The 24,903-nt window shown below is 35.3% G+C and overlaps 1 protein-coding gene across 5 annotated transcripts in view; it reads left to right on the plus strand.

Moving 5' to 3' along the window:
• Positions 1-24,903, plus strand: part of LOC145694900 (zinc finger FYVE domain-containing protein 1-like) — a 78,360-nt gene that overhangs the window by 12,181 nt on the left and 41,276 nt on the right. For all 5 annotated transcript variants that reach the window (XM_081771640.1, XM_081771637.1, XM_081771641.1 and 2 more), the window contains exons 2-4: positions 7,587-8,055; positions 20,768-21,046; positions 23,334-23,556. In XM_081771640.1, coding sequence (XP_081627766.1) covers positions 7,732-8,055; positions 20,768-21,046; positions 23,334-23,556 — 826 coding nt within the window. In that variant the 5' untranslated portion in view covers positions 7,587-7,731. The remainder of the gene's footprint in view (positions 1-7,586; positions 8,056-20,767; positions 21,047-23,333; positions 23,557-24,903) is intronic.

A 24,903-nucleotide genomic window follows, 5' to 3' on the forward strand; every position in this document is an offset into this window, starting at 1 on the left:
AAATGAAGAGAATTTTAAAAAATGGGTTTTTCGAGAATGTGGAGACCAAAAATGGTGGTTTCTGATAATTTGACAATTTCTTGAATTTCAAAGAAACAGTTACCCACAAAGGCGATACAAAATTTGTGTCAGAAAAGGTGTAAATAGATCTTTCAAACTGTGAAAACAGAATTTTAAAATTCCAACTGGAAGTGCTCGAAATACAAATAGACGACATTGACTTTTCGGATAAACACGTTCATGTAATTAATAAATTTTAAAAGAGATACATATGCGGAAACCAAATTATAATAAAGTATAGTTTTATCACATCCGTATGTACATATTACAACAAGAATTATAACTCTACGGGTGAATGGTGGGGCTCCAAAGTTGACCATTTTCCATTTTGGCTTCAGCTCATAAATTGTACTTATTGTCTTTGATAACCAGTTTTTGGGCAGGAAAGTTTTTCTCAACAAAATGAATCCCTTAAAAACACATAGTTTCCATAAAAAAAGCAGGGTGGAAGAAAATCATGATTTTTTTTATTTAAATCGTTTTTAAAAATTTAAATCACATCTTTCTCCTTGTATAAGTTGCAAACTGAAGAAAAAAAACATGAATAACTAGTATTAAATGTTAATTATGCTATTTAAGTGAAAATATTGTGGTTGAATTTTGAATTAATCCCCAGTCGTTAACCTATTTCAATCTCAAACAGTGTTTCTTAAGCATTAAGGAAAAAGTATAGCAACGTTTGTCAAAATGACATTTATTTTTCACAAAAGTTACTGATATTTGGCTGGGACATATTTAAAAAAAAAATCGGGATTTTACCTAATTAACCTCTGCATGACACTCATTTTCATAATGCATAGTACATACATTTGAGTCTCATTTTATTATAATTATTATCTTCCATAATCGAAATAACAGAACAGAAACAGGGTTTTACGTATTTCCACTTTAAATTAATTCATTTCGGAATTTGATTTAAATCAACGATTTTTATTTTTAAAAATCAAGTTATTTAAATCAATCTATCCTGTAAAGAAGTTTGAACAATATCGGAGATGATGATGGGTACATGCTTTGTCTGAATTAAAATGGATTTCCCCTTTAGGCTTTGAAATAAATGTTAGGCTCAGCAGGAAAGACATACGATATGTTCAAACACAAAACCTCATACTGAATTTGTTTTAACCAAACTCTACATTTATGACTCCCTGGTATGTTTGTTGAACAGTCATATTTACCAACAATATGTCCAGGTAAGTCATATTTAAAAGACTATTTAACGTATTTATATTGTATCCCAAGTTAAGTAATTTACTTCAATGTGCCCTCCCACTTGCGTGTTGATAGGATTTTTCAAATATTACTTCTTTTAGTCGCAAAATTTGAATACAGGGAACATAGAAGTGGCTTGTGTGAATGCTTATAAGAGGCTTTGAAATTTAAGTGGAATCCGAAACACACACATATCCAATGTAACAGATTTAATTTTACGCAGTTTACTAAGATGAAATTGTAACCTTTAATTATGTTGAGTGTATTTATTTCAATTTTCGACCACTACTTCTTTCCTATGGTCTTTCATCAGAGTGTATACTTATTTCTAGAGAGTGCGGATTCTTAGAATTACAATTCATAATTCCTCTTCTTTCTTGTGAGAAAAAGAAATATTTACACTTATGTGTACATACACACACAAGTAGACAACCTAATACAGTAATAATTTTCTTTGTCCACGTATGTACGATTTTTAGTGATTTTGTGTACAACTTTGTGGCAACAGTAAACAAAATGGACTGGTCCTTTAAAGAAAGTGGTGGTTTACACCCTGATAAAGACCACAGGAAAGAAATAATTGGCGAAAGTTCGATACAGAAAGAAACTCAACGCAATTAAAGGTAACAGTTTCAATTTCACGTATATCCATCCCACCAGGACTCGAATCCCAGTCTTCCATACTGAATGTGAGAACGGTAGTTTGATATATGGACTTACGAGAGGTCATTTTCATGCACCGTTGCAGTGTGGGATAAAATATTTAATTTTAAGAAATAAGTTCAGGGCCATGTTATGCAATCGTATTGTGACACTGAACTATGGTCATTATGTATATATCTATCAGTTTGTACTTTGCTTGTGCGTATATTATGTCGTACGAAGGCGTGACCTGCAAATCCAATAGCAAATGAGGTCTTGTTTATTTTCTTTTTTTAAATATAAATATAAATGGCATTGCTGTCCAGCGACGGCCGTGACTTTATTTTGTGTATGCTAAGCGTAACGTGTATACTGATTTTTTTTTTTTAATATTATTTGGTGACAAAGATGCTATGTGGTACATAATTTAAATATAACGTGTTTGCTTTGTACATAAAGTTAGGTAATATCGGGCCATTGTGGCTTAGGGTATAATCCTTTCCTGTAGTGTGTGGAATTCCTAGTTCGATTGCAGCTCGCGCCAAGTGGGCTCTGTGGTGGACGAAACCCTTTGTGTGAGTTTTCAATGGAGTTTTCACGTTTACTCGTACTTTCTTCGTTCCACCATGTTCATTATCATCACCACAGGCTCTTTTACCCTCGGTACATAATCATAGAACGTTAAACTAAATATTTCACTTCCAAGGAAGGACGTTAAACTAAAAACAAGTAGTTTTATATAGGATCAGTCCATAAGACGTTATGTAATGAAAGTTGCTTCACCATTTTTAATTTTAAAAAAAAAAAATCTTTTTTAATTTTAATCCCAGACTGTGCAGCAACTTTCCTTGAATATTGCGTGCCAGTTATAGAGTTTGCAAATATTAGCATAAACTTGGATTATCTTAGGAGTGCAATATTCAAAAACATTGCAACAGACCAGTTTCCTTCAGCATTTTCTGTTCTTCAATTTTCTCTTATCAAAAACCTTAATTGAATCCTATTAGGCGAAAATAAGTCCCTAAGTTTAGTATCGAAATTTAACAGATCACCCTTTTTAGAGCTGAAGTTTATAATGAAAGGGTGAAATATCAAAGTCGATTGTTTCATTTTAGTTATATATGGTGCAATACTTACTAACTACAGTCACAGTAACCCTACTGAGACGTGCTTCCTACAGTTTTGATTTTTTAAAATTAGAAATTCTGTAATTTTCGCTAGGTTTGATCTGGGACATGGAATAATTTCATTTTCCAGAATGTACATCTACATAAGACAAAAGTATTGTAAAATTTCAACTTTGATAGTCGACTGTAAACAGTTACAAGTTTTCAAAAATTGCACTGGAAATGATCGTTTATGCTACTCCCAACGATTTGTTTCTGAACTAAACACTTCAGCAACTTGAATCATGTGACACATTGCTTTAGTTTGTTGTTTTTATTTTAATGTTGAATGACTTACAGATTAAAATAAGCTTATAATATTTAAATAAAAGAATTAATTTTGAAAATTAAATAAAATTGATAACTAATCCCGAATTAAAAAGAGCATTGGAAAACTTGAAACTGATAATTGTAATTGAATTAAGAAAAGTTTAGTAGGTGAAGGACCATATCTCTGCAAACTTATTATTACTTTTCGGGTGGAAGTGCAGCCAATATAAGAATAGAGAGAAAAAATCGATCATTTTCAGAACAGATTTTGAATTAGAAACTAGATGTTCTTCTTCTTGTTATGACAAGAATGTCTGCGATGGAGTAGAAGGCGCACCCAAAGCGTGAAGTAAAGTAAAACCAATTTGTGCCTGTGATAAACAGTGGTGTTGGCAGAGGTTGAACAACTCCGTTTGGAGAAAAATGATATGTATGTACGATTTTACCATTCAGTAGGACCCAGAACGTCATTTAGAAATCTGCTAGTGAGTGTGTATGGATATTATATATTATATATTACGGATATTATTATTATTTTTTAAAAGAAATATGTCACCTCTTGAATTACAACGGCAACAGGCAGAACACCCAGCATTCCTCAAAACCTCTCTAAAGAAATAAGTATTCACTTTAACAGTCATTCAGACTAGGAAAAATGTCCAGCGTAACTTTTTTAAATCTATTTTGTAACTAAGATTAATAGGTTAATAATTATTATTATTATTTACTGATGAGTAGTGAATTTCTTTTTATTTCAGTAGGATTCCTTTTATATCTGTGTATGTAGAAATGCCAAATGAAACATGCTTATTGTGCAAGATAGTCTCCTTTCATTTGCTTAAGACGCAAGTGCACATTAATTGTCCAATTTACGAAAATTCATAATTTTGTTCCAAGTCAAGTATCGAAATTAAAAATTTTACTATAGGTTTCTCTTATGTAGATGTATATTCTGTAAAAAGAAAAAGACGTTCCATCAGAGATATACTTCAAACGTTTCAAAAATTAAAATTCCGAATTTTCAAAAATTGTAGAAAGCACATATCAATGTTGTTACTATAGCTATAGTAAGTATAGTACGATATTTCAATTAGTATCACCTGTAATATTTTTACCCCTTCATTGTAAACTTTAGTTCTAAAAAAGTGGAGTGGCCCCGCGTAGCGTAGTCGCTAACGCTCTTGCCTTCGGTGCGATAGGTCCCGGGTTCGATTTCCGGTGGGGGCACTCGGTTGAAAAAGTGTAAAAAGCTTTTTCAGGACAGCCATCTTGAATGAGGTTTTCCTCATTCACACCAGATAAATGCCGGGATAGTACCTAACGTACGTCCCAGGCCGATTCCTTCCTTCCCCAATTCTTTCTTTCTTTCTTCCGTTTCCCCGGATAGTGTGCTCGCCGAGGGACGTCATGTCTCAAACGTGACGAGCTAACTTGGCCATCGGTGCCGACATCCTAGAAATATCAAATCCTAAAATCTAATCTTAAAAAGTGGAATTAGTTAAATTTCGGTACTAAGGGACTAATTTCCACCTATTAATTCAAGTAAGGAGTTCAATTAAGGTTTATAATGCTAAGAGACAAAGTTAAAGAACAGAAAGTGCTGAAGAAAATTGTTTTTATTGCAATATTTTTGAATAATCCAGGCCTAAGATATACAAGTTTATGCTAACGTTTGCAAAGATACTAATTGGCACGCAATGCTCAAGAAAAGTGGCCACCACATACAAATGGGCTAGGATTAAAATTTTTAAGAAACAGTTTTGTGCTGTCCATTAATATGTTGATAGTATTAAAATAAATTATGATGACCAAGAAACAAACAAACAGACAAAAAAAAAAGTATCACTTCATATGGATTGATTCTGTGAGGTATCTTCGCACATAAGTAAATATCTGTTTCCTAAAGCTATACATAATTGTGTCCACAGTATTCAGGAATTCATTCCAAACTTTTGCTCACAAATTGACAAACTCCATATTTACTCTTTTTTGAAGTGTGGAATATGATCAACGTTTCTCTGAAATTTCATATTCCACTCATGAAGTTTAAAAACAAAAATTAGCAATAATTTTTATTAACAGAACAACACACAAGTTTCCAATAAGAAAATCATTGTTTCCAAAAAGAAAATCCCCGGATTAATGATGCGAAATTCTTTCAAAATAGTTCCACAGGGAAGAAGAATTTAATAATGGGTCCAGTTTTAACAATTTGAAGATGTTACTGAAGAAAGTGGCAGAACGCGCGGAAACTGTATAAGTAAATCACCTAATTTGAGATATCCAGATAAATACATTATAGTGTTAATTAATAAGTTATCCAACATCTAAAAGAGAGATACCATTGACTGAGGGATGTAAAACTTTCAGAAGCTCTTGATCGAATGAGATTAAATTCGATATGTGGAAATTACGATTATTATTATTATTATTATTATTATTATTATTATTATTATTATTATTATTATTATTATTATTATTATTATTATTATTATTATTATTATTTTGTATAACACACATTTACATATAATACAAGAGAATGAAGTCAATGTACCCTTCATATTCTTTGTATTTATATTTAGAAGGCTTATTATTTCGACATATTAGAAACCTTTGATGGCTTTTTCGAAGCACACATCAGATCCCCAAAAGTCAAGTTCAGTTGCCCACCTACATTCCAATACCTGAAATCTTCATTCGCATATTAACTTGAAACTTCTTAGGATACTGCAAAATATCAAAATGCTTATCTATCACTGGTATTATGTTTTATTTTCTTCTTTCTGGAACTTATCTGTAAAGGAAGTTTTTTTCCGATATAAACATAACTATAGGCTCTACTTCGCCTAGGGGATGACAATATTTATTTAGGAAAAATGAGGACATACTTCCAAGTTACGCTGTTTGTATATACATTTATTTGCCAGAATGTATGTTTTATTTTATAGTAATTTACACGAGATGAGCATCAGTTTCATTCAGGAACAAAATTTTCTGAACAAATTCCCCTTTTAAGTGAATACATTTTTGAGGCAACTCAACAACGGGGCCTGCCGTAAATTTAAGTGGGAGAGACAACCACTGGTCTCGCACGGAATTGTTTTAATGTCATGATATATGTGTATGTTGGTGTGTTGAAGGGAACTTCTTGTAGGCTTTGGTTCTAGCAGCAACTATGGCCGTTTCGAGCTGGGGACTAGCAAGGTTGATTTAAATATATCCGGCTAAGGGATTTCTTAGTTGAGGGTGGTCGGTCACTACAGCTAAAACCTCTCGGACCGCGGAACCTAATAGAGAATGTCTTCAGGACCACGCGGCTATCGGCGTTTGTCCTAGAATAAATGGAATTATACTTGGACTTCCCTTCGTACTAGTTTGGCTATTAGGCAAGAGAAAAGGGCCTCTTGTTGTACTGAGCAGCGACTTATGTACTGCCTTCCTACCCCGCTGGAAAGGGAAGGGGTAAAGTTGGCTGTATTACGAGGTTGCCAACTGTCAACGCGGAGCTATTATGTTCTACGTTAAAAGCAGTTTCAACAAATATATTAAAAATTAGAAAAGAAAATTAATGAAAATAATAAATACAACTTAATATAACACCGGAATAAACGTGATCACTAAACAAAACAAAAGGAGTTGAAGTTAAAGAACTGCGTGTAGTCAGAATTCCATCGCCCCATATTATACCTTATAAATACCAAGAATACGCAAGATACGGAGATTTCATTCTCTTTAATTATAAATTTGATATAGTTATGTAATGCTAGACGTAGATTTACAAATGATGAATCTGTGAGTCTGTTGTTTCTGCATCTCTTCATTATATTTTGACGTGCTTCTATCTATTGTAAACTTCGGATCCTATAGGAGCCAGTCTTTACAGTGAAAACGGGCAGGTCAAAATGTAGAAAAGGGAAGTAGAAATTACATCCTTGAAGATTCGTCGAATCGAAGAAATTTGCAGGTGCCGACGGAATTGCCATCAGGTGTGGTAAAACATTGGACCCTTCAAGAAAGCTTCATCTATATAGTATCGGTGATTCTTGATACAAGTCGAAAGATGAATTCGAGATTTATCGATGTAGAAGGCTGGATAGTGAGTACATTTCAGCATGGCATCATTTGGAGTCTGATAAAGCGACCTAAAAGAGTTCATAGTGTATATATAATGTTAGAGATTATGTGTGTTGTCTGTCACAAAGAATGGTGTCAGTATATTTTCCTTTTATTTTGTAGATTAATCTGAAAGCCCATTGGAATCTTTCTGTGATAATAGTGGAGGCCATGGAATAGCTGTCGCAAACAGAGTTTTTCTCCGCCCCTTTAAGTTCGGCATGGGGTGGTTGTTTTTGCCAGAGTTGCGCTCTCCTACGTGTACTGCATGGACTTCCTGTTGAGTGGTTCACGGCAATTTGATATATTCCCGAAGTATGGAGGGGAGGTGAGCGGGGAAGGGGAGGAGGAACCGAAGGTGCAGTACCCTTCTCCAGCCATCATGGAATCAGTGGACAGCATGACTCTGCTGAGTAGAATTCACGACAAATCGTCAGGGGATGCTGGCTCAGATAAGGAGAGCAATAGGTCGCTAAGCAGTTTGCCAGATGTTACTTTGACCTCCGAACTTGTTTCTTTGAAGCTAGGTGCTAAATCTGATGATTCTGGTGGGAAGAGTCTGTTACTGCTTGACGGCAAAGAACATTTGAAGGTAAGTTTCTAGTTCTAATGTATATTTTGTCTCAGTGAAAGGAGAATGAAACGATTAATCGATAAGAATACAATCTTCTGTTTCATTTACAACTCTTTTGTCCATAATATTTTCACTTTAGTCTAGGTAATTTTCTTAATTTTTATTCCTACCACAGTTTATCATCAGTCTTATGATAACATCCCAAATGCTGTAATTTTCTGTCGACTTCAGCATGAAATAAATAATTAACTCCATGATGAATTTATAAATTTCTTCTTCTCTAGTATAAAGTGAGCAACTCGTAAACTAGAACATAATAACATTTCAACAAAGTAGCTAATATATCATCATGGAGTTAATTTATCATCATCACGATTATGGTACGAGAAGAGATCGAATATTAAATTTTCCTGCCAAGAAATGTTACAGATAGCAAAACCAAAATATACACAAAATGAAGTTTCTTATCTTAACTATTTTTTCAACATATAATGAGAAATTCTTTCTAGTGGTTCTAGTTTTAGTATACTTTGTCCATAAAAGTGAATTTTCTAAGCATATAACTACCTACTGATGATGGGTGTAACTTATTGTTAATTAGCACCCATGAATCGTGGTAGGAAACCAGAGAGATGGAAGTCTGAAGAAGCCAAGTCCGGATTGTGGGATGAGTGTGGGAGCACTTTCCAGTAAAATTGAGTCGTTTCGGCACGAACTTCCACCAATATGTTGTGAAGAAATCTGACATTTGAAGCATTATGTTTGGTCATTTTTATAATATGTTTGCGTAGGTGGTTGCAATCAGTGATCCCAGGTGGACGACACTCCACTGGAAGTTGACTTCGCCTGTCACATAACTTGTTAAAAGGAAGAACTATTGAAGGGACTAAAGTACGCATGATGATAATTAAACTCAAAATTTGAAGCAATTTGCATCGTTTATTTAACTATTAGTGAAAATGATAGATCAGTTGTGTGTGTAAAACTTCTATAATTATTCTAAACTATTTAGTTTTTTCAGCATGTCACCGGCAATCATAACTACACCAGTAAAAGAAAATTTTTTTACACAATAATTGAAGCTCTACTAATTTATTGGAACAGAAACAGTGTGTATTTGAAACTATTATATTTATTACAGACTGTCTATCGTGGTGTGGTTTATTTTATTTATTTATTACTTTCATAATGTTGGAGGTGAACTTAAACATACTTTAAATCATTCTTCATTATGTAATGGAAATTACAAGATATGACTCAAACAACATTGCGTGTGTTTATGTAAATAAATAAGCTGCTGACGAAGTGAAGATTCCCATTGAAAATTTCTGTATTAATATTCAGAGTCACATTCTAGAGTTTAATATAATTAACTCTTGGTAGGACTTGTGCATACAGAGTAGATGACTACTTTATTGAGAGCGAAATGTTTTCATACCATATTGGACTTACTTATTTTGGAAGTGAAGAGAAACACCCAGGACTCACCGACCGCAATAGATTCCAGAAAATCATACCCTTCGTACACAAAGATGATACTTACTGTTCCTTCTTGTCGTCTTATCAGGTTCGTGACAGTCAGCACGCTCTAACTTCACGAAAGTCCAATTTGTTACTCCCACAATATTGTATGCTTTTGGTGAATGCACCTAACTGCCTTGCTGTGAGTCTGACAGTAACTGGTGTTGCAGTAGTTACAGGTAGATTGAAACGGGCCGAATCGGTATGATTTACCCGTCCCTTTTTTAAATCAAGCCACGCCTAGTTTCGTATCTACATCTAGAAAGGAGATGTTTAATTTAGTAATTTAATTCCAGCTTTAATAAATTACCTTTTCTCTTTTAAAAATTCCATAAATGTAATTCAGTTCGGGAACTTTTTTTATGTATTTCACTAGTTTCGAAGTTATGATTGAAGTAATGTGCTGTTGTCAAGAGTTTGCAAATCTTTATTATAAAGCAAAAACATAGCAATCTGTAAGCATAGTTAATGTGCGAAGTTCAAAACATTTAAGATGCTTCAGTTTTTCAGTCATGCTAATTCCCAATATATCACGTCAAGCTAATAGGTGGCGCTAACTGCACTGCCTTTCACGTGACGCCAAGAGATGTACAGGCAATTTGCAGACCAGCCAAAGGCTTGGGGAGAGGGGCAACTTGTATTTTATATAACTTAACATTCACTGATTTGATGAATTATTGGAATTATCTCCTATTTCAGCATCGTTTCTAAATGAGACATTTGACTACCTAAACTGGAATCAATTGGGTAAGAAGCCACACGTGTTTGTGATTCGACCACAGAGAGTATATGATGATCACTGGCAAAATAATTTGTAATATTACAAATTAGTAAGCGACTAAAGCTAGTCAAATTCGTACCGCATTTTGAAATTAAGGAAATAAAACCGTTCATTTTATTGAATACGTGGAAATGCTTTATTCACTGTTTTCCGCTGAAAATGTAACTCTAATACATAAAGTTTAGGAGTTAAGAAAAGGCACAGGAAAATATATTCGTGTTATAAATAGAATTCAATACTCTTTTTGTTAATACTGACTTACACAACTTACTTCAGATAAAGCTAATTACTTACCAGGAAATAGTGCAGAGATTATCACATTTTAATCTTTAAGTGTTAAGTAGTAATGTTTTTGTCATTTTAGAGTAAGTAATTCTCTTATGATCGAACGTCTAGATTCCTTTGTTCCAGCCATAAGAGTATAAATAGAAGATTCTTAATATTTATATGAAGATATAAGAATGCTCTTCCACTTTCGAATCTGACACTTCGTTAAGGCAGATACTACAACCAAACTTGAACAGGAATACTTCATTACGTGAGAAATTAAATACAGGGTGTTTGAAAACAACACCAACGTTTGGGAGGTGATTCCTGACACCAAGGTAAGACAAAAAGTATAGATCAACTTGGGTGCACAAATGATTCCTTTCGGAGTTATTGGCTGATGAAGACATGAAAAAAATGAACTTTAAGGGTCCGTAGCTCCAAAACTATGGAACCTACCGTAGTCGAGTCAAGACTTCACTTTAAAACTAATATGTGCTTTATCCAAATATCTAAGTTTCAGAATTCTGCGGTACTTCCTCAACAATTTTTATAGAGGTAGTTGGCGAGTACTTAAAATTATATGCCCGTCGTAGCCAAACTTCCTGTATAAAAATTGTTTCGTGAGCACTGTAGGATTCTGAAACATGTATTTTTGGATAGCGCATATATTAGTTCCTAAATGAAGTCTTGACCCGACTACGGTAGGTTCCATAACTTGAGAGCTATCGACCTTTAAATTTCATTTTTTTTTTTTTTTCATGTTTTCGACAGCCTTTGAGTCCGAAAGAAAGCATTTGTGCACCCAAGTTGGTCTATATTTTTTGTCTTATCTTTGTGTCAGGAATCACCTCCCAAACGCTGTCGGTGTTGTTTTGAAACATCGTGTATGTCTGTAGTTTGGCATATAATTGATACATTGAGTAATAGTCCCCTAGTTCAGTGGTCTCAACCTAATTCCTATCACGACCTCTATTTTATCACATCGTCTTGCCACCAACCCCCTTATAATTTCTGTTTTCCTGTCCTAGTTAAATCTGCCTCGTACCTGATCCACATCTGCTAATCTTATTTTGTTCCTGTCATTTGACTGAGGGTGAGTCAAGTTTTGCTGTTCGTGTAAAATAAAATAAAGAAATCTGTGTACGTGTAGCCAGCGAGCACTTATTGTTTTTTCACTAACAAAAAATTATATCATTAGTGATTTCTGGAGAAGTTTAGCGGCAGACAAGTGTCGAGTGAGTGCAGCAGTTGAGCCTTGTCAAAGAAACAGAGACATCGTACAGAAACGTGAAGAGGAAATGCTCCAGAATGTGAAGTACCGACTACTACTATTGGTTTCTTTCAAGCTGTCACACGTCGACATACAGATGAATTGACATTGTCTAGGAACACTTCTCATACGACAAAAGAAAGAAAAAATATTCATACTTACCTTACCCCTATGGTTACGGGTCAAAAAAAAAAAAAAAAAAAAAGTCAAACGAGTGGTAAACAGTCAATGGTTGCCGAACTACTTTTTGTTCTCGGACGAGATGTAGTCTTTCTTGTCACAGTGACGGCCATAGGATTTGATATTGTCATTGAGGCCACCGCCCCGCTTACTGCGAGCGACTACACGCCAGAAAGCATAAGTGGTGACTGTATATTTAAAATAGTATATTCCCTAGTATGTTGTAATGTAGTATTTTTATTGATTGTGAAATTATCTCAGCAAGAAGAGTTTGGCAGTTTCTAAACGTGTCAGCAGTGGAAAGATTAATGTTCAAAATTTCCATATTCACAATTGAAAATCTCGGCGCTATACATGAAGAGATCCATTACTCCGAGAAAATTGCTCCTTGTTATGAAATTCCAAGTGACGCCTAATTGATTTCATTGTCGATTACAGTGATCATAACTGCATATATGAAAACCTTAATCTTCATAGATCAAGTGAATGACTACTAACTCTGCATTGGATAGCAGGATAGAGGGATATCCCACACCAACATGGCCGAGATTTAATTCTTTTTTGGCGACTACATTATTTCGATGGGACTTCGGCCATCTTTCTTGCCCAATTTAATGCTGCCTTATTATCTTTATGGGAATATCTGACAGTGAGAGGAAGAATTGACGGAAACAAACCAGGAACGAAGACGCCTTTGAAACATACATCAGCGATGTCCAAAGTACGGTGCGTCGGGTATAGAGTTCCCAGGACTAAAGTAGTGGTCATTTCCTATTTTCTTCGACATATTTTATGCCATGTTGTAAAACTGCTTCAGACTTGGTTGCAAAATCTTTGTTAGTGTCAAGAACATTGTAAAATGCTGGATTTGGTTACGCGTGGGACAACCTGCATTGTTGAAAGTGATTGCACATTTAGTATTCAGTTAAATGTATGTGTATAAATATTTCTAATTAATATGCTAGCCCTTAGCAAATGGAGGAAACATACAATGTTAAGTTCGTTCTTTTAATTTTTACAGCGAATGAATTCATAAATTTTAAGATAAGCGATCACTAGTATGTAAATAAAGTTGATTTTCAGTGTTGTGGAACAGCATTGGAAAAACCCATAATGGTAATTGTTCTGTTAATCTTGATATTATCTGCCTGTTTTATGGGTACTCTAACTTTTAAGCTTATGTATGGTAACTGTTGCGTAATGAAACGAACCAACACATCTTTGGTATATAATTTAAATAGCACTTAAAGGACATTAAGTTATATCAAATTACATCGAAGTCCTCTCTCTTGTTGGAAATTGGAGAAATACGTATTTAGACGTAATAAATTTCTTCATGGGAATTGAGATTTTAAATTATGATGGTAGTTATAAGAAGAGACCATTTACTATATTGTCGATATCTTGTATAAATATTTTGATGTTTAAAGAAGCAGTACGACAGTTGTACACATTATTTCCAGTATACAAATCCGTGTCCAAAAACCTATATTAGGAAACACACCCATAATATATTTAGACCCATTATGTTCTCCGTATTCCTCTCACTGTAGTTTGTCATTGATGCCGGAACAGCTGATTAACTGAGTTCTTCTAGTAGCGAAGATGGAGAACATTTTGTAGGTCACATGCTTTCCAACAGATGAACTCTTCTTTAATTTTTCCAGGCGTTAGTCTCTTTGAGATGACTATTACTTTTGTTCATGCTTCAGTCTATTCCTCGACATTCGACAAAGTACTTGAAAGTACTGTGATAAATTGAGGAGATTAATATTGCGTTGGTGTAAAATGTTGGACTGACATGTGTCACTTTCAAATTAAAAAAGAAAGAAAAAAATAGAACACTTGGTTAACCGAAGTAGTCGCTAGCTGCAGCCCACACACTTCTGCCAAAATTCAGTTAACCATTGGATTTCATAACGAAAGAAATCTGGAGTCTACAATGCGGAGAAATCTTCTATTGTACCGCCCGGTGATCAGAGAAGTTTTACCCTACCAAGACGTGATTGAGATGCTGAAAGAGGTGATAGTCGGTGGGAACTTCATTAAGAGTACATTGCCGAGGACACCATTTCTGTTGACCATTGCTAGATGCCTGTGGACAAGTTTGCGTTCCATTTCATGGAGTACAGCATTGTGAAGATCCGCAGTGATAATTTGGCCCCAGTAGAGAGACATGATACCAACAGTAACACCTTCTACGGGTGGAGAGGTTGTTCTATAAACTCAGGGTGGGAACAAGCGTGGAAAATCGAGAAATGTCTGGAAATTTTGCTAAAAGTTAGAGTATTTGGATTTGCTGACATTTTAAAGACATTAAAAAATGAAAATTTTAAGACAATTCTAGATGTGGTTTCGTGCTTGTTTTGAGAACATCTTGTTTTCTGCAGCTGTGCGCATTATCTTTCGGTTTTCCAGTGAGCAATGAAATATATTGATGAATCATGCACAAAATGTAGTTGAATCAACAATGAAATTTTTTTTTTGACGTACGCTAATTCGTCATTGTTTCCTTTTTCGTTTGCAGTAGTTTCCGTTTATCGGAGTTTCCTGTCCTGCATTAAGTGAAGGTAACTGAACACACAAATGAAGGGATCTTAGTATACGATTAGTTATGTTTGAGCTTCTGTGTTTTCACTGTAATTAATTCGCAAAGAAATTTGTTTCTGAAATGCTTAACGAAATTTGCTGGTAAAGTTGCAAATCAGTATATGAATTGGGTCAATGCCCAGTAGATAGCCAGTTTCTTTCGATCCTTAAATGAGGGATATGTCGAAAGATACCAAAGTGTACTTTCTACTTTGTGTTTATAATGCCATATTATTGTTATACATTTGTAGGTATGGCATAGCCCATATCAATTCAGGCATGCAAAGAAAATATCTTACCTTGATAGTCTCAGATGTTGTTGAAATTAACAGATATTAAAAATCAGGATAAAGTAAGAAACCAATCTTTTTTCTTTAGTCCAAAAATTCCTGGTCCGTGATAAGATGGATCCTCGGGCACCATTTTTCACGTGGGGGTTTTCGTCCAAATATTAAAATGCCTGATCTCGGGAACGGTTCGAAAATTTTTTATTGATTTTGATTTATTTGAAAGGTAATAACCTACTGATTCAAATTATATTCTCCGTTTAAAAATGTGTTCCAGATTCTTGTGCTATAACCTTTTTACTTTAAAAAAAATCATATTTTAAATACTAATTCAAATATTTTTTAGTGTTGATCATTTCTATATATTCTGAAAAGGAGAACTTCCACTTTTGAGTTAAACAGGTTTTATAAACAGTTTTCAACTTCCTTTTTTTCCTGTCAGAAATACCAGTCTCAAAAATTCTGAGAATTGTATTACATATCCTGAAAAGGAGAACACACTATTTTGATTCTTGAATATTTCATAATGATTTTATAAAAAAAATATCGACTCTCAGAACAATGTGTTCAATATGATTTTAAATAAATTAAAGTTGGAATTTGTGAAATGATTTTATGTTCTTGATGTTCTTTACATAGAACCTTCCAAATTATGAAAGGTTTTCTGGAACAATGTTGAATCATCCAGAACCTTTCAGAATGTAACAAACCTTGTAGAACATTGTAGAACGTTGTAGAACATTCTGGAACTGTCCAGATAATCCCAGAATCTAGAATATTTTGTAACCATTCAGAGATTACTGTATGTTTGGCCTAGCATATAAAAGGGAGGACAAAGGAATTCACAGTTCAGTTGTCAACTGGCAAACAAAGAGAGCAGTTCACCAAATTTGTGGTCCAACAATACTTGAAAGCTTTTGTGAGGTTCCTGCTGATTGACTTAGGTTGAAGGTATTTTGTGAAAAGACGAAGTTTGAAATGTTGTCTGATTGAATCCATAAGAGAGTGAAGTGTGCTGACTATTTGCATGTCCATAAAGGAATGATTTATAACCTTTAGGTTGGGAATAAGAATACTTATTTCAAGACTGTTTCAAAGCCAAGAAATTTTCAGTGATCAACTTTCGTGTTCTAAATGCTCTAACACAATATTAACAAAGACACTAACTAAACAAGAAGTCATCTCACATGGTGTGGATGAAGATTTTGTATCTGCAGAAGTAAAGTTAGATTCCCTGAAACAGTCAGCTATAGAAAGTGAAATTATTGCAGCTGCAGATGAGTACACTAAATCAAAACTGACCAAACTCTTCAAACTAGAAGTTCCATCTTGAGAAGAAAACAAGAGGAAACTTGTGCAGCCTGTCAGGAATTTATATCAAACATCAATTAAGGTGGTGAATCCTGTGTTCATGCAATGAAAAGTTGCAAGTTCCAACAATTGTTCCAGTGTCTTTTTCAAAGGTACAGATTTTACATCACATTCCAACTGCAACAAAATTATAATGGACAAAACGAAATATGAAGTCTGCAAAGGAGTATTTGGAAAACTGGACCCCTATTGTGGTCATCTTGTGAATGAAGCACATGTTTAAGTTACAGCCATTTTATCTGGAAAACTATACTTGCCAGAGTACCAACAAAAAAATGCATTATCATTATAACAGTTGCAGGGGAAAAAGTGGAGTTACATGACCCGCAGTATTAAAGAAACTTTCGCCATGCATAAGAAGAAATATTCAGCATTTTCACTTTGGAAGATCAAAATTCTGTGCGCTACGACCTTTGTGGATGGTTCCATGCCCACCTAAAGATATTTGTAAGTGTGTATTGTCCCAATTTGGAACTTGAAGGCGTGACTTCGTAGTAATCTCTGATGTACAACGAGAGACCTGCTTGTTTCAGAAATGTGGTTACTGCCCTGGAAAGAGAGGATTCTGCTTACAGACACTTAGCTTAGAAAATATAGCAAATTACTTCTGGGATTACGTATGTAAATGGGAGGAAAATAAACATACTAAGAAAGCTGTTGTGATTGAAACGTTCATTGAAGAACTTGGCAAATAAACAGTGAAAGCAATAACACATCAACATTTTAAGAAATTGCGTCAACAGCAGCACATTGCAGAAGTGAAAAGACGTGTAGAGGCTGAACAGCTGTTTGTTTAGTTCTTCCTTGTGATTTTGTTGAGAACTGATCTAAGATTTTGCCCCAAGAAGTACAAAGGTATCACTGGACCAATGACCAAATTTCAGTTTTTAGACGTCAGATATTTTCAAAACAAGACCACAAGTGTTGCAGTTACAAGTAGTGACAGAGGACATGACTCAGCACATGCATTGTTGGCAATATGCAAAATTCTTCAACAGCTGCAATCACAGGCAGAGACTATCATTATTTCTGATGGTGCCCTTAGCCACTTCAAAAATCATTACCAACTGTTCGAGTAGAGTGCGTATACAGTGCTGCTGGTCATGGGGAGGGTCCTTGCGATTGTGTAGGGGTTTGCTGAAACACATGGTACAAAACCTAATCTTTCCAGACCAAGTACAGCTGTAGTTCAGAGAGCCAATGATTTTACATGAGCGGTGAACTCATGTATATCAACAGCCCTCATCTTGTTACCAAAAGAGGAGGTTTGAGGATTCCGCCAACAGAAAATAGAATGGCCCAACCAAATTACCCCTTGGAAAGGAATTCAGGAGTCACAGTGATACGCCAACTTATATTGCACGAACTTCAAAGAACAAGAAAAAAGAAATTTCACTTGTCCAACCAACATCTCAGAAATAGCATAAAAATATCCAAATTCACAACATTTAAAGAGGAATGTTTGTGGCCTGTATGTATAACTGTGACTGGTGACTTGCAGAGGCTATAGATACCAGTTATGAGTTAAGTGAAATCATCGTGAACTTGATTCTGTCACATAGATTGGCTGCTGAGTCTCCACGTGCAAGACAGCACCACCACCACCAGTGCTCGCTTCCAATTCGTTTTAAAGATTGTATGCAGAAGCCAAAACATAATTTGTAATTTATTTCCTGCACTTTTTTTTTGTGGAGGTACGCGTACCCTTATCCTTAAACTTTAAGACAGACTCAGTCCATATAGTTGGGATTGTGGAATTTGCAGGCTTTAAAAAGAAAACATATGTATGTCAAAATCAAGGCTAAACACAAGTACAACTCAAAAGTTTATACATGGAGGTTAGTCACATGTAGTCGTCAAGTATTTTAGCATAATCCCAATTATCGTATTTGGATACGCTGTGCTTCATAGTAACCGTTTTGCAATTGCCCTTGTACATGTTGTTTACAAGAGCAAAAGTTTAAAGTAGGTTAAATTAGCTGTAAACTGATCATGCCTCTAAACTATATTTTAGAAAAAAAGCACTGGTTATTTCACTAGACCCTATTACATTACAGTTTATGATAGATTTTACTTCACAATACATTTAATTTCTGTGAGTTGACTATCTTGTCTACTACGTTGGCCACTTTTCAAGGAACCGATGTTAACTAATATAGACAAGTTTCACTGTACGATGAATGATATAGTTGTACTTTCTACTTGTTCAACCAACCTTCAAATAATGTTTAGGCTAAGCGTTATTTAAAAATAAGTAAAGAAATTATACTAAAAAATATATTGGAAAAACACTAGGTATACCTTACTCGCCTGAAATTGCAAGAACACGAGATTCTACTTCCATGGTGTTCTGAAAGATTTAATATGACCATACTGTTGGTATGCATCTTAGTGGTCAAATGGTAGGCATTGTAGTGTGAGAGCCCATAAGCTCAGTAGTCGTAACAGTGACCGCTGTATCTAATAAATTCTAAGTTCTTACATCAGACAACTCCGAACGCCATATTTCAGCACGGAACAGGACGTTTGGGCGCCACCATTTGGGCGCGGACGTTTCGGCGCTGCCGTTTGGGCACCGGACGTTTGGGCGCAAAGCCGTTTAGGCGCCAGACGTCTGGGCGCGAGGTACATAGTAAAAATCACAATTTACGACATATAAAGTAAGCTAGACACTGAAAACTAAGCGCGAATGAAGATATATATATATATATATATTTTTTTTTCCTACACTTCTATCTTTATCTCACCTCATTTATCTGTATATTTTCTCTCTATCTTACTTATTCATCTATATTAAATAGTTTAATGAGTTTGTGGCCTTTGTTTGCTAACCTCGTCATGGATTGAATTTTCGCTTGTTCACGATTCTTGTACTTCTGATCTAATGTTGATTTAATTTTTGTATTATATAAGAAAGCTAGGAAATGAAGGAATCAGACGAACTGTTAACAATTTTCTTAATGTTAATTAAAATATATTGATTTAATTTTTGTATGTTTTAAAAAAAGTTAATAATTACATATTTATGAATATTAAAATTTGTTTTCTTTCGTATTCCAAACTCTTCTCTTCCTTAAGTCCAATAAAGAACTACCAGTAAAAGATTTCCGCGCACTCGAGTTGAGAGAAGTGGCCCCGCGTAACGTAGTCGTTAACACACTCGCCTTCAGTGCGAGCGGTCCCGCGTTCGATTCTCGGTGGGGGCACTCTGTCGAAAAAGTGTAACACGCTCTTTTAGGCCAGCCACCCTGAATGAGGTTTTCCTGGGCTTTCCTCATTCACACCAGGCAAATGCCGGGGTGATACCTAATTTGTAAGTCCATGCCGCTTCCTTCCTTCCCTTTCCCCGGATAGTATGCTCCCTCAAACGCGACGGGCTAAATGGCCTTAGATGCCGAGACCCCAGAAATCTAAAAATCCTAAATCCTAATCGAGTTGAGGGAAAGATATTTCGCATACAGGGTGTCTAAGGCATTGAGTTTAGGAACTACAGTATGCCGTATTTCTGGTATCACTTTTTTTTTTATTAACATTCCAATATAAGAATCAAAACTTAACACACCTTTTTTTCCGTCCCATTGTAAGCATTTAATCTGCTTTAAAGAAAGTGACGAAAGGAAAAAAGAAGAAAGATTTCAAAGTGAAAAATAATAGTTAAGTGTACATATATTGGTCATTTAGCCACTAGAAATGTGTTTGACATTCACATTTATTGCATAACTGCAGTAGAAGGCCTGCTTTAAGTTTTTTAATGGAATAGACTCACTATGAATGTAATGCAATCAATCATATCTAGTCTGGTCTACTTACCTTTGGCTTGAAAAGTTATCAAATAAAAAGCACACTTAACTTTGGTTGAAACTTAAATTTACAAAATTTAATTGTTAATTCAGTTTTTAGAATTTTGAAATTACAGTATTTCTAGTATGTAAAACAAAATCCAGTATAGTTCAAGGACTTCCACTACAGTAGACATCTTGTGATATCTTGATTCGAACTTAGTACTCAGCGCCTAACATAATGACTTTAATTTAACTCTCGCCCAAACGTCTGGCGCCCAAATGGCTTCGCGCCCAAACGTCCAGTGCCCAAACGGCGGGGCCCAAACGTCCGCGGCCAAACGGCGGCGCCCAAACGTCACGTACCGTTTCAGCAATACAATGCGATTCACCAACAATAGTGATGTACACTTCTAATATTGTAAGCATTTTTGTGTAGTCATGTAACGAACCTGTGGAATAAATTTCATTCCGGTTACATGTGTCTTTTGGTGTTGCAGTTTTCACAAGGAATAATGTATGTTTAAATATGATTACTAAAGATTATTTTTCACTTTTGTGATATAATTTAAAAAAAAAAAAAAAACTTCCATAATAGTTTTTATCTCTTAGGTACATTCATATTTATAGTGAGATTATATAACTCTGCAGTGCTAACTAACGGTTTCGTTTCAACTTTTAGGTTTCTGCTGATAAATTTCTAAGTAGATTAGGATGTGAAGGCTCGATACGTGTAAAAGTTGTTTCAATATTTGGAACTACAGGTGATGGAAAGTCTCACACACTTAACCATACGTTTTTTAATGGAGAGGAGGTATTTAAAACTTCTCCTGAGCAGGACTCATGTACTCTTGGCGTGTGGGCCGCATTTGATCCTCATTTACGAGTGATCTGTTTAGATACTGAAGGTCTTTTGGGAGCTACTAATCATGAAAATCAACGAACGAGATTACTTTTAAAGGTAAGTCAACATTTTTAATGTTTATGTTAATGTTTTATTTGGTAATGATATTTTTATTTATGTTTTATGTGCAAATTATGTATAATAGTATAAGTATAAACGATATAATGTGTATGTGTATATATATATATATATATATATATATATATATATATATATATATATATATATATATTGTGATTTGAAAATATTAAGAAACTCATATGCATCATTTTGGTTGATGACCTGCCATTTTTCCAGCAAGACCATAATCCCGTCACTATAGAACTTCCGTGGTTTCTGGTCAAAAAATTGTGACGTGCTTTTTAATGCTTCTTTTGAAACATCATCATTCAGGGGGTTCTGTTGTGACCATAATAAATGATAGTCTTACCGTTACAGGTACAAAAGCAATACGGTAGATGAATTTAAAATAGCCAGCTAAGTTGACTTAATTTCTGACGGGTTGTTAAAGATGTATGCGGTCTAATGTTGTCAACGTAATATATGACACTCTTTCTATTGACCAGTTTTTCCCGTTTCTTTTGAATTACTAGGCGCGCTCGTGCTAATTGTCGACAGTACAGATCAGAGTCTTGTCATTCATCCGCGGCATGTGCGCGTGATACACGATGCTGTTCCAATCCCACCTAAAGCACAACATTACTTTTATGGATGCGAGTGTGGACATCACCACAGACTGTGGAGCTTCTCGCTTCTACCACGATCTTTTTCGGACACTATTGTCGTAGGGCATCCACTTTCGATGACTTATGATTAACCGCTTCAGAAATAGTTCGTGTTCGTTGTGTTTCACTAGAAATTCGCAGCTATAAATTCAATGGAATAAATTGAGTCAGATCATGTGGTACCCAAAAGTCGAGCTTCTTGTCAATTTTCTCCAAATGGTTTAATACTGTTTGGCAAGATTGTTTTAATCATTGGCGACGTCATTACTGCTTACATGCCAGTCTTACTCGTCTTTTACCAAAATATTATCTACTTTTGCTGTGATTGGTCACCTACTTTGAGGAGTATCTTGGACACCGAAATTTCCAGAACAAAGGGAATTGAACCAACTTATAATGTATCTTGCCCATAAATGGCCCGAATTTCAAGGGCCAGCGCAACCCCTCCCCCCCCCTTACCGAAATATAATTGTAAAACATAGCGCAGTTTTGCAGAAAGGTCAGACGCAATATCGTACGTCTGATTCTTAAGAATTTCAATACTTCTTTGGACATCTGCAAGCTTAACTGCCAGCTGTCGTTGGATCTGATCCGCTGTGACTTGCATATTAATACTTTGAGATTTGCAACACTAACTCCATCTCAGAGCTCCTTCGTGGCTAAGCGGTTAGCGTACGCGCCTTGGCGTGGGAGACGGGTTCGATTCCCGGTGGGGGCCTATGTGGTTCGGGTTCCGCGTTAATCAGTAGGTCCCATCTCATCATCGTATTTATGAATAGTAATTGTTAACTCATTTGATTCAAGAATCATTGATTTTTCTAGTACTTTCTAACTGAACGTTGTCTACCTGGTCGAGAATCACAGTTCTTTTACTGGGAGAGAATTACCTAAGATCTTTTCATTTAGATATTTTGTCACCTGTACTTGCCATATTAATGCAGAATCCTCCCAGGTAGTTACAGAAATCTTAAAATAAAATGACAAGCCGAGGTGAACCAAGTCAGGCTTCTGGCGTGCAAAGCTGTGGAACACAGCAGCTCAGCCACCAGATATAGTGGGCTCATCCTGAGACTATGGGCTATTTGTCCACGAAATTTCGTTCAGATCCGACCAGTAGTTGCCGAGAAATAAGATACCCCTCCACACAACTACCTACCTACATCTACCTACCTGGAGTGACCCAGGGTATCAAGATCAAATCTCACAGCCTACTACGTGGGTAGGTGTTTCATCTAATGAATGGTACTAGGACACAATGCTATCTTTCAATTTGGGGCCTCTGGTCTGATCTCAAAAGATTCCTTTCGATTTTTTTTTAATGTCCAGTTTAAAATTTCCCCATACTGGTTGTATTTGAAACCTCTAATAACTGAATAATCTTATTTTGTGTTTATTTGCATTCCCATTTGAAAATTTATGAAAATCGAAAAGCGCAGAAAAATTACTCTGTTCTAGTTATGAGCATCAAAACAGTTCTTCTTTGTTTACTATCATTTATTAGTTCTGTTGAGAAAATCATGAGAGTGGGTCAGTATTTCATATATAAATGCAGCTGATAAGGTAGTAGTTGCATAAAGAATTATGTATTTTTGTTATAATGCCATCCGATTGAATTACAGGTGTTGGCACTATCTGACATAGTAATATATAGAACAAGAGCTGAAAGGCTACATCGAGACATGTTTACGTTCCTTGGTGGAGCTTCTCGTGTTTATACCCATCATTTCCAGTTAGCACTTCAGGCAGTAGGGCGTCGAGGAGACTTCGAAGGACCTCTCTCTGCTCTTGGGCCTGCTGTGATTATCTTTCATGAAACGGAACATACTAAACCACTACAATCTTGTGAGTATTATTGGTTAGATGTTATTGATGTACAGAGATCTGAGACGCATATAAGTGACCAAAGCTTAACTCTAGAATGTCCAGGAAAAGTTATTCTTCTGTTACCTGTTGGAATTTTCTGTGTTCGCGTGTGCCGAACTATAACTCTATAAGATTACTATTATAGCGGATTCTACTGGAAAACAGGAAGAGTCACGGGTTCCGATGCGGCAGAGGAAATACTCTTGACAGGCCCTAATTCATGGGATAAGCATGAGGTGGTATGACTGGTGTTCTGGAATGGAATAGCTTAAATTCTAGGGTAACTGCTGTTGTAGGTTGAGACTTGTGTTAATAATCAACTGCCGAGTTCACTTTGCAGTTTTTCACACCTTTCTGATCTTAACTTATCGTTTTATATCATTAGCCACATACGATTGTAAAATATCGGAAAGCTTATTTGTAATGTATACAAATTCACTGGGAACATTTCGATCTGCTGATGTGTATATAATTGTCTGAATATGTTCATAGTCATAAAAATAAAACTCTGCTTCATCCAGTGGTACTATAAATTCATCTTTCTCGTGATATATATAATGCTCATAGTCTTCTACAGTTGGCTTTTCGGTTGTATCAATGATCACTGTAAGGTGTTGACTGCAGGCTGCGAACTTTGGACATCTTCCACAAATGATCTTGCAAACCTTGGGCCATAGGATTCGTTTGATTTTTTTTTTTTTTTTTTTTTTTCAATTTTTGTCAAGAAATTGGAAACCAAGATTAGCTTTCGTACATGGTTATTTTAACACATCGTACAGGCGAATCATGGTTCCGGTTTATGCTTCATGCACCGATTGATGGTCTTATTGGCGGTTAGCGATTCATTTATTACTTAACCACAATTTCTGAGTCGAGAGAACTAAAAATATGATGTGGAAAAGAGCACGACGTAACCCTCTTAAAATCGATTCACATTCTGTGACACAAAATAACGAACTCTTGCTAATAGGCCGGTAGTAATAATAGATTCCTGTTAGAACGTATCCATGTATTGTATGTATCAGTCTACTTGGTGAATAGGGGTAAATGCTAAAAATTGGTCACTTGTACGCTTCTCAAGCTTCTGTAGGTAGTAATTTTAGACATAAAGTATTATATATCATATTTAAGTAATGATATATATATAATATATTTCCGGTGAGGTTAATGTGTGCTTATGATCTTTTGTTTCTGTAACATTAACACTTTGAGTGCTGGGCTTAGAAGTGCAGGCTTTCCCAAGAATGCTGGGCTTTTTTGCAACCATTTAAAAAAATATATCTCAAAATCTAGAAAATCTAAAATAATAAAATACAACATCCACCG

The sequence above is a fragment of the Thermobia domestica genome, chromosome 9 (assembly GCF_964235325.1).
Source record: "Thermobia domestica chromosome 9, izTheDome1.hap1.1, whole genome shotgun sequence".
In the NCBI taxonomy this organism is placed as follows: domain Eukaryota; kingdom Metazoa; phylum Arthropoda; class Insecta; order Zygentoma; family Lepismatidae; genus Thermobia; species Thermobia domestica.